Source organism: Diorhabda sublineata, chromosome 5 (genome assembly GCF_026230105.1).
Source record: "Diorhabda sublineata isolate icDioSubl1.1 chromosome 5, icDioSubl1.1, whole genome shotgun sequence".
Lineage (NCBI taxonomy): Eukaryota > Metazoa > Arthropoda > Insecta > Coleoptera > Chrysomelidae > Diorhabda > Diorhabda sublineata.
This window is the reverse complement of record NC_079478.1, coordinates 24,100,050-24,114,382: the sequence shown is the minus strand read 5'-3', so window position 1 is coordinate 24,114,382 and position 14,333 is coordinate 24,100,050. Positions and strand designations below refer to the sequence as shown.

Below are 14,333 nucleotides of genomic sequence, written 5' to 3'. Positions count from 1 at the left end.
TTATTTATTTATTGTACTTTATTAGACTGAGTACTGTAATGAAAAAAAATTCTAGGTATACCATTAAAATATAAAAAATTGACGACATCTAATGATCAAAATCAAATAGTACATTTTTACAGAAAGTTTAGGTTTATAGTCAATTATTGAAATAAATACTCAAAATACCTTGTGATGCGAACCAGTTCACACAATTATTTTAAAAATTAATCAAATTTGGAAGTTTAGCGGGCGATTTTGCTCGAATTTCTTCCAGGTATGAATATAAGTATTAAATTTTAATGAAAAGAAATCAATATGTTGTATAACTATACAGTTTTCATTTCATTTGTATATTTACTGTACATTAAATAAATCATTATTTGAAATTGGAAAACTCCATATTTATAGATCTCAGTCTGCGAGTGAGCACACTATTCTGTAATATAAATATTTGGAAAATAGTCCTTGAATTTCTACATAAATTGTGTTTCATAACTAATATATTTTCCTGAAATTCTATCGTAAACCCGCCGGAAGATCTTTAACCCCAAATTAAGCACCTGAATTATTTTTCCTTGTAAACATCCAGATCTATTTATTGGTTGTCCACTATTTTAGTAAAAAAAAAACAAATTTTCTTAAATGATAAATACTTTAGTCACGTGTACATTTATAACCACCGATGTCGTTGAATTACAATATCATATTGACCATTTGCTATAAAAAAGTTTTTTTTGCCGAAAGGAGCTCAAATCAAAGAAATATATTCCAAAAAAATCGTTTTTTGGCCAACTCTATTACTCATTAATAAGAACAGTGTTGTAATACTCTTGCAATATATTCCTACAATGCGAAGGAGATAAAAAATTAAATCTATGTTCTCCTGTCATCTTGAAATTTGCGATGGAAAAACATTGTGTTAAAATGTACTATCAAAGCTATTACTGTGAATATTACAAAATGTATCCTGAAAATTAATTTTTTCTTGGAAGATTCTTTTTGCGTTAGCTTAATGACTTCCCTCATCAAAAAATAAGAATTGAACAATACAATACGAGCAGAAAAGATAGTTTTGGGTTTTCTAGACAAAAGATATTTTTAAATGCTACAAACAAATACTCATTATACTGTGTTTTTTTAATAACTCCGGCACAGATCAGCATCATGAGAGAATATAATGGTAAAGGCCCAAATTATTTCTTAAGGTATGTGCATTATTTCATATCTCATTTTTTGTGTGGCTGAAACAATAAAAATAACAATGTCTGAAATACAGTATACAAAAGTTTGGTGAAGTTTTTAACATTGTTACCAAAATATGTAATGGTTTGTAGAGTAGAATCTTTATTGATTTAATTTTTTAACATTTAATTATCAATCAGACCTGCATTATTTAGTGGCAATATCTGAGTTATACCTTCAGTCCAGCAGCAACTACAACAAAAAGAATCCTTATGATCTGTCTATGGGCATGTGCTATACCCCGTTTTTAAACTAGGAGGACTGATTTGTATTTAGGTTGGCAATCTTGTAGATTTCTGATTGGTAAAATTGCTGCCGGTTTTACACAACACAACATGTATTATCATTGATAATTGTATAAATTGCAAACAAATAGTGTTTATTTTGTTCTTTCTTGCGCTCTTGTTATTCTTTTATTAAAATATAAAAACAGTTCTTGTCAGGACTAATTTGAAAATGGACTCGGATAATATTCCAAGTACTAGCAGACATCATTTGCCTCCCAAAAAAGGAACTCTGTAATCTTAGGTCACTTATCGGCTACAGAGAAGCAAAACATTTTGAATTTGTATAAACCAATCTCTAATGATGACCAGACACAAAGGTAAATGCCATTGTGTTCAAAACTGTAGAAACAATGGATGAGTCATCAAAAATAGCACTTTAGTACGAAATTAACGGATACCAATCTAATTTTTTAAGGAGTTGCTAGATCGACTGTCTTTCGAATTATTTAAAGAATATAGAAATACAGGAATAATTGTTTCTCCAACCATCGTAGAGGTCGTTAAGGAATTGTAGAAACCTTCGGCAATACAAAAAAAATATGATTGACGCATAGTTCATAGTTTCTTTTTAAAAATGAAACTTTGAATTAAATTGTAGATGAAATAAGAAAAATACCCAAATTTAACACAAAGTTATCGTTAATCATTACACAAAATTATGAAAGAAATAAATTTCAAGTAAATCATAAATTATACTAATTTTTATATGAATTGAAAACTCCTTTATTTATTTCATGTTATGTCCTAAGACATATTTTTTTAGATACGTGAAAAGAAATAGAAAGAGTATTTTAATAGAATTCAATTATATTGTAAGATGGAGAAGTAATTACCTAGATCCATCAAACAGAGACCCATTTATTACCTTGACGAAACGTAGCTAAATGAAAGTCGTACAAATTCCGAATATAGATAGATATATTTATATTCTATAGGAAATATTCTTTTCTTAAAGAATTGTCTACAAGTTTGAAAAATCACCAATTGTGGAAGCATTTTTTCCATTCCGATTGAGGTACCTCCAAAAAGTGATTTGAACGCATTAATCGCTTCTTCAGTGTAGAAAAACGTTGGCCTCGCAATTTATTTTTGATCTGTGGGAATAAGAAGAAATCCTTGGGTGCCAAAGAGGACTGTACTGCGGATAACCCATAAATTCGATGTTTTAACTATTCAAAAACGTTTTTGTTTGAACTGATGTGTGAGAGCTCACATTGTCGTGGTGGAGAATGCTTCGTTTTCTGCAATTGGTTTCCCTGAATTTTTCAGACACTTCTGGCAAATAAATGGTAGTGTACTATTCAGAATCGACCGTTCTACGTTGCTCTAATGGAACGGTGGCAACATATCTAGTTGTTCCGAAACCATTTGCATCGATGTTCTTCGTGCACGAACTTCTGTTTTGGCTTGAAAGACTTCTATTGAAGCACCATGATAGAATTTTTTCAACATTTCGTTGCACAAATCGAATCAAGCTTTTTTTGAGCGATTATTAAAATTATGCGGTATCCAATGCGAACAAATCTTTTTAACAGCCATATATTCATGCAATATTGGATGCATGTAAGTGGAATTAATAACCAAATATACCTCAATCTCATGGTATGTCACATGACGATCTTGAAATATCAGTTTACACACAGCATCGATATTTTTTGGCGAAATGCGACCATGATTGAAATTGGAAAACCAGCGAAGCACGGTGACTCGACATTGTGCTTCATCACCATGAGTCGGAGCAAGTTGATTCGCACACTGCTGTTGGTTTAATTCACATTGAAAGAAGTAGAATATTGAAATACGTTCTGAGTACGTTCAAAATTAAAAATGTAAAAGTTTATGCTGGCAATGTCAGATTTGAATCACATCAGTGTTGCCATATCTCAAAACTTAAGCAGGGTGGGTCAGAAAGTTTTGTGAATATAAAAAAAATAATAAAAAAACTAAATATAATCCACATACAATTTTTTATTTTATTTGAAATATACATCTGGGAAATTCATTTCTTAAAAAGATCATCATCCAGGTGTGCACCATCGCGCTGCAAACATTCCTCGAATCTAGATTTCAAATTGGTAAAAACTCGCTGTCACGTTGCGCGGGGAATAGCTGCTATTTCTTCTCGGAGCTTGGTCTTCAAATGATTATGCGTGGCTGGGTTATTGGAATAAACTCTACTTTTCATGTATCCCCACATAAAAAAATCCGTTGGTGTTATGTCCGGACTTTTAGGCCATGCAATGTCATCTCGGCGAGATATCATTTTCCCAGCAAACATCTGGCTTACGACCGTCAAAGAGGCATTAGAAGTATGACATGTCTCGCCATCTTGTTAATACCATGTCGTACGCTAATAGGCTTCAAATTGTTGCAGTTGAGGAAAGAAAAAATTCCTTAACATGGCTATGTATCGTTCAGAATTTACAGTGACAGATTGTCCCTGTTGATTTTGAAAGAAATAGTGTCCGATAATTCCGTGTGCTGATATGGCCGCCCAAACGGTTACTTTCGGCGAATGCAGAGGCTTTTATTGTTTTTCACGTGGGTTCTCTGCAGGCCAGTTACGGCAATTCTGTCTATTGACATGCCCATTTAAGTGAAAATGGGCTTCGTCGGAGAACAGAATATTGTTAAAAGTCTGAAAGCATTCCAACAAAAGCTAGTCTTAATATTAAATCATTTGGCTGTAATTTCTGCACAAGTTGAATTTTATACGGGTGTAATTTTAGATCTTTCGACAAAATGCAGTGCAAAGATATTCTGGATACCACAAGTTTGGCTGATTGCTTACGAGTCGATAGAACAGGATTACGTTGAACTGAAGCTCTAACTTGTCGAATTGTGTCATCTGCTCTTGTTGATCTTAGGCATCCCTTAGGCTTCTGATTGAGAGTCGAACCAGTAGCTTCGAACTTCGTAACCCACGATCGAATCACACTTTCTCTCGGACACTGATTTATGTCATGTAATCCAAACTCACGTCGAAACAAACGCCGAACAATAGCGCAAGAATCGCAATTTTTGTAATAATGTTTAATGCAGAATTCATGTTGCGCTCCGGTGAAGTGGTCCATCGCGACTAAATTTCCGAGAACCGAACTACTCATCCCCACCACCCGCGCAGCTCCCTCTCATAACGTTCAAACGCAAGAGAGTTTGTAAAATCGTACGCCTTTCTGGCCCACCCTGTATATTTGTCCTAACTAGTTTTATAAGTCAATAAGAAATTACCATAAGATACTACTTATTTTATATAGTGTGGAGTTTTTGTAGATTTGATTCAAGATATATTTGAAGTGAGCAGAGTCTGTTAATCAATGGAAAAAATTGTAGTATTCTAATACTCCTAAACCTTTGTTTACCCATTCAATTTCGATGTTCTGTAAAATAAGGAGAGAACCATATACCCTCACTAACTGTCTGAATTTATAAAATAAGAAAATAAACGTTGTTTTATTTCTATACTTTCGAAGAAGAAAGAAATAATTTTACATTTAAATCTGGATCATCTTAATATTTTCCTTTTTAAGGTTTTCTATCATAACATTATTTAGGGTTATTATAAATATGTTATTTTGTTGTCAAATTATCAGATGTCAATTTTGTTGAATGAAATTTCAACAAAGTGATAAATAATATCTATGGTTTGATGAGGATTAAAGATTTACCATCCGAGTTTATCTGATAATGTTTTTTAACTAGAATTATAAATGTTCGGATGAAAAGTAGCAGAGTTGAATTTGTAGTTTTACATTTGTTTAGTTCTAATCAATGGGAAAATATCTCAATAACATATAGTGAGAAAAGAAAAACTTACATCTAGCTATCCACACGCCATTCTCAAGATAAAACAAGGTCAAGAACAGTGACACTGAAAATGTTACTATCAATTTGGATAGTGGCTAGCGGTCAAGATCCGAAACAGCAAAAATATTGTTTTCTTAATGCCTAGACAATATTTGTTTTCATACCGCTTTCACCAAATCTGAGAAATCTTGAGCTAGAAATTTATGTATTGCGGTGTGGTGCTATTAACATTGTATAATCTCTTTTTAAAGATCAAGAACTCAACTACTAACTATTAATAAATGTGTAGGATATGGCTCCTGTCAGGAAGACTTAACAGCAAAGACGGTCTTTATTAGCCATTTGGAATTGAAGCCATAAAAAGTTCATTTTAAAAAGATCTTTAACGTAACTAACAATGATTATTTATTCACCGCTACATTAAGAGAATAGTACTTTCAATAATATTCTCGTCTTTTTATAAGTTCGAGACTCTCATACAATGGAAAAAATTATCAAAGAGATTTGTCATCAATGTGAAATGATCTCGATTTAGTGCGCATATGGCGATTACGATGTTGCCAAGTTCTGTGCATTGTACCTCTTCACGCCACAATCAATCCAAATATTCTATATACCTCTATCTAGACTACATTTGATTTTCAACAATCCATCAAGAAACGATTTTGAGATTTTTGGAATAAATAAAGTGCTGAATTTGACAATTCTGATTTCTATTAGCAGAATATTGAGGATTTTCATTTTTTCAGTTGTATTAACCTCGTTCCGTTTAATTTATATTTCAATTCTGTAAGATTCTTAAGAATTATTACTTCCTTCACGAGTAGACCTTACTTTTAATTTAAATAATATTGAATGATGAATAATTTGTTTATCGGGCAGGCACATTTTAGTAACTTGAGTGATTTATATTTTTCAAATTGACAATTATGAGAAAATCCAATATTAACTAAGCACGATTGAGTTAGAATCGAGAAACCTGGCACATGGTCTGATAACTGTTCAATATTTTTCTCAGCTGTACTAATCATTTGAAAAGCCAGGTCTATCAGACGAATTAACGATTACTCATTATCAAGCGTATTTTCTGAAATATCCAGTACATATTATATAAGTACACTGGCAGTGGCAATGATGTCATTAATCCGACGTAGTATATTGCACCAATATGCATTGGAAAGACACCGGCAGAATAATGATTGATTTTAAGTTGAACTAACGCATCGTTTTTATTTTCACTACCAGAAAAATAATCTATATATATAATAAAAGTCGATAAAGTGTGCGTGCCGATAGAACTTAAAAAGGAGTCCTGACACGATAAAGGGACTTATGTGGTGTGATAGCCCTTTATCCCTCCTCGAACAAGAAAGTTCCCGTTTTAATCTAAAGGGCATGTTTTTAAAGATATAAGGGACTTTCCGACCCTTCAACTTGGAAATTAAGTCCAGTGGCGCCATCTATTATCGAATATTTGAACTTCGTTCAAGACAACTATGGAGACTATACACTCCAATAGTCATAGTGTATAGTCTCCATAGTTGTGAGCCATTGCAGCATGTGTAGTAGTGGCGCGAAATTTAAAATTCCAATTTCAATAAAATCTTAAATTTCATTTGTTACTATAATAAAGTTGTTAAATTTTGTGTATTTATACGTCATTATTTAACGTATATTTTGGAGTTAAAGCGACATAATTTTAGTTATCCAAATTATTTCTCAATATATTTAAAAATTTAGGTTTTTAAATTTCGCGCCTTTACTACATACGCTACTGCTATAGAAGCTAGAAAATTCCCGTTTTAATCTAAAGGGCGTGTTTCTAAAGATATAAGGAACTTTCCAACCCTACAACTTGGAAATTAAGTATAGTGGCGCCATCTGTTATCGAATATTTGAACTTCATTCGGGACAACGATTGTTTGGGTTGCATTTCCAAAAGCGTTGCGAGCAATTGTAGCATGTGTAGTAGTGGCGCGAAATTTAAAATTCCAATTTCAATAAAGTCTTAAATTTAATTTGTTGCTATAATAAAGTTAATAAATTTTGTGTATTTATACGTCATTAGCTAACTTATATTTTGGAGTTAAAGCGACATAATTTTCGTTATCCAAATTAGTTCTCAAAACATTAAAAAATTTAGGTTTTTAAATTTCGCGCTTTTACTACAAATGCTACCGCTATAGAACCTTTTATTATGGCGGACGATAATGACCAGAATACTCCCCAAAATTATGTAATGGAACTAGAATGATCGTAAAACAGCTATCGAATAATATCATTGAAGCTGAACTTATTTCTGGAAAGACCAAAGGACAGACAGTATTTATACCTAGAATACCTCTGATCTCTTCGGAATTGCCATTTCAATTTAAAAGACTGCAGTTTCCAATAAAATTAGCCTTTAGTTTTACAATTAACAAAGCGCAAGGACAAACTTTAAAATATTGTGGCATTAACCTCAAAGAATCCTGCTTCTCTCACGGTCAGCTATATGTAGCTTGCTCAAGAGTAGGAAATCCAAAAAATTTATGTATATATACTCCGGACAATAAAATGAAAAATGTTGTTTATAAACAAGTATTGTAAATAATGAGAAAAAGTTTTCAATAAACTTTTTTTTTACTTTTTACGTCATAGTTTATTTTTTTATTTCGACTCTACCACGTCATCTCATATCAACTCCCGGGCGAAGCCGGGTTTTTTAGCTAGTATTAAATAATTTACGCGCCCCAAAAGAATGAAGAAAATAAGAAAAACCGTGTTTTCAGAAAACACTTTTGGCAAAAAAATAGAAGTTTTCCATTGAATCTAATGATGTCAAATTTCCTATTTGCACCCCTCTAAAAACCGAGAAAACAATAATTTAGAGCGAATCAGCTGCTCTAATGGTTTCATATACACTTGAAAATAAAAACACATGTTTTAAGTGAAATTAACGACAGAAATCGCAAATATAAAAGTCTTTCTCGCCCCCGTCTGAGCACTCAGACACAGACTCACTCACATTTTGCACATTTGACAACGAATCCATAGTTTACCACTTCTGTCCTCCGAATACTTGGCCTCGCAAAAAATGCATTCTGCATCGTCTCTTGCACCAGGTAACACTTGAACAGATCTTTCGACATCGGAAGACACGATGGAAAGGCTGTCCTCGACTGAATCTGAAGATTCACTGTCATTTGCGGAAAGGTTTCTTGTTGCTAGGTCTCGAGCCCTTTATAACATGTTTCCGACCTTGTGGCTTTTTATGACCTCCATTACCAAGCCCTAAACTTGATTGGAGGCTGAAAATTGTCTTTGCTTTACCAGCCTTTGCCACTGATATGGCGAGCTAGTTATCACTGCTGATGACGCAGCTTTTCTGCCTCTTTTTGACATTTTTCTTTTCGGCAGCGGAGGCGGAGAAATTTCGAAGGGAGTTATCAAGTTTTGTTTGGAATTCTTTCTGCCTGGTGTCGAGGCATGCCCGGTGTGTGGTCTTGAACTAGGTCTGGCTTCTGCTAAGTTGACATCGCTGATCTGAAATCTGCCAGTGCGGAATTCTTTTTCTAATTCCTTTTCAGATATAGAAGAAGGATATACGTCGTATGTAGGTGTTTTGTCAATTGTGCTGTTGCGACCGTTGAGCAATGCTTCATGCTCAGCAGCGATGAAGTCTGCTTCAGAGAAAATATTCCTGTTACAAGGATAGATCCCTGTCTTGAAGAAATCATTTATTGCTATACTTGCAGTCTGGCATTTAACATAGGCATTTCCAAAATGAGTTTTCAAGGCTCCCATGAAAGTCTTGTCCAATGGTTGTAACTTCTGTGTAGAGTGAGGAGGCAGGCACACAATAGTGACATGGTTTTCTCGAGCCAGCTTAATAATTTCCAAGTTTCTTGTGTGAGAATAGTGGCCGTCTAGCAACAACAAAACAGGAGATTCTTTCGAAGGCCTAGTATGTTTGATAAAATGTTTGAACCAGTCTGTAAATAAATTGCCTTGCACCCATCCTGAAGGATGATACTTTCCTATAGATCCAACTGGTGCACTTGCCCTCGCATATGACGCAACAACTTGTTCCGCTGGAAAATCGATTTCATGCATGTACCTCTGAGGAGTTGTTTTTGGCACTTTAAACTGTTTCACGGTTCTTTTTAGTCCCATTTTTCCTGCCCGCACCATTCCACAGCCTCTGCCATATTGTCCTTGTCCCAAGAATTTCTCGTACATTTACTTTTCTTCGCTAGTTGTTTTCTAAGCATGTTGATTAAAACTGAAAAATATATTAACATGCTAGCTTCACGAAATCGGACTATGGTAGGTAATATGGAACCCGGTTCCGTATTTCCGCCATGTATGAGGTTCCATATTAGCAACAGCACATAAGTAAATGAAGGAAATTCTTACTTCTAAGACCTGTGAAAGTATTATAAATTTAACTGCCACATATCACTACCAACACACAATATTGGTGACGAATAAAGAGAGACCCGAAAAACTCACTTATAACTAACAAAAACTATGCAATCATTCGGACACTTAAAAAGTTGCGTTTTCGTTTGTTCGCGTAACCTCAAATTATTCAACTATAAGCAAGCCGTTTGATTTGTAGATTCCTGTTTCTGAACACTAGATGCCGCTTTAAGTTCCAATTTTATTATGGGGTTCCATATTACCAGCAGGGTTCCATAATATCACCTTCTCCTCTAAATAAAAACGAAGCTAACCATGTGCGAATTTTCTATATAATTAATCAGGGTCTTTCCGATCCAAAATACTGCCTTATTAGGCAATATAAAAAAACAGTTGATTTACGTCAAACTGGCGGCCATGGGGTAAACAACTGATTTTGTCGTATTTTCCCCTTTTTAGCTTTTCATGTGGTGAGAGTGGTTTAGTATCGTTATTATGTTTTATGGTATTAGAAGGACTCCATAGATACTTTTTAGATCTGTTTCAGTAAAACCAACGCATCTGAGCATTTTTTCAGTTTTTTCAGTCAATCTGCCTCTAAGCTTTCAAGCAATTTACAAAATATAGAATACTTGTATTTATTTTGTGCTTAAATTATTGGAGTTTTTTGAAATTCCAATTCCATTATTGCGTCAAACATGAGTAGGTTGCAAAGTGATAACACTGATGAGAGTTAACCCCTTTTTATTAGATAAAAGCCAGAATCTCGCTAATTTTTCACGAGTTTCTAATATACTTGCGTTTCACACTATATTTACCGCTTGCCTGGCACTAAGCATAGTGGAAAAAATGACAAAACCACGTTTCCGGGAAAAAATTTCGCACTTTTTCCAGTAGCAGCTCTTTAAGAAGCAATTTCGCAATAAAACTGTAAATAATAAGGTCAAACAAATAAGTTCCCATATAACAAAAAAGCTTAGAAAAGAAGCATTTGCTTACCACAACCATGAGAATTTAAAGTATTTAAAATAAGTGTAGTTCTACAAAGTAAGCAATTACTTTTGATCATTAAAAAAAAAAAAGTCAAATCAACGTAGTGACCAGTATATTTAGACACGTATCAATTCGTGACGTCAATATCACTGGCCAGTGTACTGATGTACATTCCGAAATTCAGACTATGTGATTCATTATTGCGTGTCACTTGTCAAACAAAATAATCAAGTTGAAGTTTCGGCAAAAATTATTGATTTCATTAATAAATTTAATATACCAAATTAACGTGTACTTAATCGAATAATAGGAGGAGTCATCTCTTTCGCCATTGATCATACCCAAATTTTACATATAAATGGAGAAGTCTCCTCAAGAACTGGTAGACCAAGATCTACAAGAGGAAGGTCAATTTGTTGTTGACGACGTGAGTAAAATTATTAAAGATGCAATTGAAACAGTCATAGGTGGAAACGGATATCAACAAAATAAGGTAAACAACTGGACGACTGAGGTGGTTGAATCCTGCACATCAGAATTAACGAAACTTATGAAACCTTACAAATATATTGTGACATGCACCATAATGCAGAAGAATGGAGCGGGTTTACACACAGCCAGTTCATGTTACTGGGACAATAATACTGATGGTAGTTGTACTGTCCGTTGGGAAAACAAAACCATGTTTTGCATAGTATCAGTTTATGGACTTGCTATATAATGTGTGACTTGACTCTACTAGAAATGTTTTGCCTTAATACAGTATCTACATTATTTATAACTTAAGTTTTTATTATTCTAGTTACTAATTATAGTATGAGTTTCTTTGTTATGCATATTGGTTTTTTTATCTTTGAACCTTCACAATTGACATTCAGTCCTCAAATCATATAGTTCATTATTTGAAGACTATGTATTTTTTGTTATAGTTTTGATATATGCATTACTGAATTTCAGAATATATTGTCAATACATTCAGCTCATATTATGAGAACAGGTTTGTTTGAATAAAATATTTAAAAAATCATCCTCTTGATGATTATATAGATTCTATGTATTTCAGTTTATTTTTAATTTCCAAAAGAACCAACAGATACATTTTGACTGGGAGAAATATTAATATGATTTAGATTGTTAATAATAGAGTTATATTATGTCGATTTTGCAGATTCATTAATATTTTCATAATTTTCTTATAAAAAAAGCAATGGCATTTTTTTTAAAAATGACCTAACTTCTAATTACTTTTGTATATGTTTGTTTATTTCAAATAATAATCATATTATTTTAATTATATCAACTAGTAAACATTTAATATATTAATAATTTTCTTATGTTTAAAGAATAATGGAATTGGTTTCTTTGATGTTTGATGAATACGGATACTTTTAGCAAACAATAAACTAAAATTTATGTTACTATTTCTAAATGTGGTGAACTCTGACAGAAAGTAATCTGGACCATATTCGCTGTCATTTGGAAACTGAACAAAATAGTCATAGCTATTATAGGATCCTTTTACTCCTCTTATAATTTCCCCCTTTATGATTAATTTTCATAGGATTATAGCTTTTGTATTTTTTTGGCTTTTTGGCATCTTAGTAGCTTAGTGATATTAATTCATTCCAAAAACCATGTTTGTTTATAAATCTCTTATGATTGCTGAATAATGATCAATAAAATTTCAAATTCAGGTTTATAATCTATAAAATTGATATAAATTAATGCACAAAAATGAATGATTATTGTAGATTGAGTATCAAATTTGAAATTTCCAGTGAAAACAATGTGACATTTAGAATCTGATGAAAATATCATTCTGGTTTAAGATCGACAATCTGTCGATAAGTGATCTAGGACTACAGTTTCTGAAAAATTTTATGGCACAACTCAAATTCTGTAGGATAAAATGTAAAAAAGATCTTAAACTCAACTTTACTTTCAAATTATGATGGAATTACAAGTTCATAGATGCTTTTTTTCTGTTATTGGAATGGACAACGCACTAGTTATATCGATCAATCTGTTTGTAACAATGGATCAGTTCTTAGCATGAGTAGGCTATGTTGATAAACTATTTTCTAATATATTTTTGTGGATCTAACTCAATTTTTTTAATTGGTCCTACTGGTAAACCTTATAATTTCCTGAATGTAAATTTTCTCACAAATGGAGAAACATGGTTTTGTATTGTAGTTTCTATGTATGTTTTGTACAAAATACTTGAATATAGATAAGCTAAATTATATCCTATTTTTCATTAGTTCCTTTTTTCAAGTTGCTTCTCAAGCACTCTTCTTGTACATGATATTTTAAATAAAATAATATGTACATTTTTTTGAAGGTTTTTTTAATAACAAGACAAGATTTTCATAACACAGGCAAGACATTTATTTTTAAAATGGAAATAACCGCCCAATAATATAAAAAATATCAGTAAATTTTATGGCTGACATGACATGTATTATTCAGAATAATAAACATAAAAATTAGTATTCTGTTAAGTTTCTTAGTAAGTGGTTCTCTGTTCATAGGACAAAAAGTGGTTATAAAGACGAAAATGTCGAGTCAAACTCGTCGCAGTTGCAAAACTTCTGACAAATTTTGCTACAATTGTGGAGAATTTATGGTGAAATCGCAAAATGTGTAAAAAGGCTATTTCAAATATTTTAGAACGTTAATTGGAGACCAAGACAAGCAGTGGGTCCCCCACGCGTGCTATGTTAGTTGTAGTGTGTTATTGGTGTAGTGGATGAATGAGAAGAAAACAAGCACGCCTTTGCAACTTCAATGGTATGGCGGGAACCTACTAACCATTTTGACGAACGCTTTTTTTTATCTAACAAAGACTGAACGTTATTCTAAGAAAGAAAATCAAGATCGAGTATCCAAATTTGCCGTCTGATATAAGTACGACCTTTTCCCCATAACGAAGATTTTACCAGTACCGATTGCGCCTTTAGATCCGCAAAATATTGTTTTAGAAGATACTGGAGACAATGTATCATCAGGAAGCTCCGAATAACAATACTTTGGGGTTATCAAAACAATAGCCTGAACTTCTTGCTTCCCGTCTTAAGGAATGGAACTTGTTAGCCAAAGAGACAAAAATTACGAAATTTAGAAAAAGAAATGCTACATTTTTTGCAATCTACAGTCTAATGATAAAACTCACCCCAGTGAGTGGCGCAAATTTATTGACTCGTCTAAATACAGTTTAAAAGCAGTGTTATTACACAATGGAAATTTAAAACCGTCTATACCAGCTCATTCTGTGAAGATGAAAGAAACTTATAAAAATATTTATTTGCTTTTATACAAAATTAACAAGTATATAACAAGTGGCAGATATATGGAGACTTGAGAGTGATTGGAATTTTCATGGGATTTCAGGGAGGGTTTACGAAACATTGCTGTTTTCTTTGTCTATGGGACAGTCGGTAAGTAGATTAACACTATGTAAAAAAATTGGCAAGCAAGAAGTGAGTTTCAACCGGGATCTCAAAATGTTAAGCTTATATCCCTTGTAGATTCCAAAAATGTCCTGTCCCCCTTCACATTAAACTTGGATTGATGAAAAACTTTGTAAAGGCTATGGATAAAGAGGGTGATGGATTC

At 32.9% G+C, this 14,333-nt stretch overlaps 1 protein-coding gene across 1 annotated transcript; it reads left to right on the top strand.

Annotated features, from left to right (window-relative positions):
- The first annotated feature begins 10,940 nt into the window (after positions 1-10,940).
- On the top strand, positions 10,941-11,569 carry LOC130443824 (dynein light chain Tctex-type). Its single transcript, XM_056778686.1, has one exon. The coding sequence runs from the start codon at positions 11,074-11,076 to the stop codon at positions 11,434-11,436; it is 363 nt and encodes a 120-aa protein (XP_056634664.1). The 5' UTR covers positions 10,941-11,073; the 3' UTR covers positions 11,437-11,569.
- Positions 11,570-14,333: the final 2,764 nt, after the last annotated feature.

Excerpts from the sequence above, each read along its gene's own strand:
- LOC130443824 (XM_056778686.1), top strand. The coding sequence starts at position 11,074 with ATGGAGAAGTCTCCTCAAGAACTGGTAGACCAAGATCTACAAGAGGAA.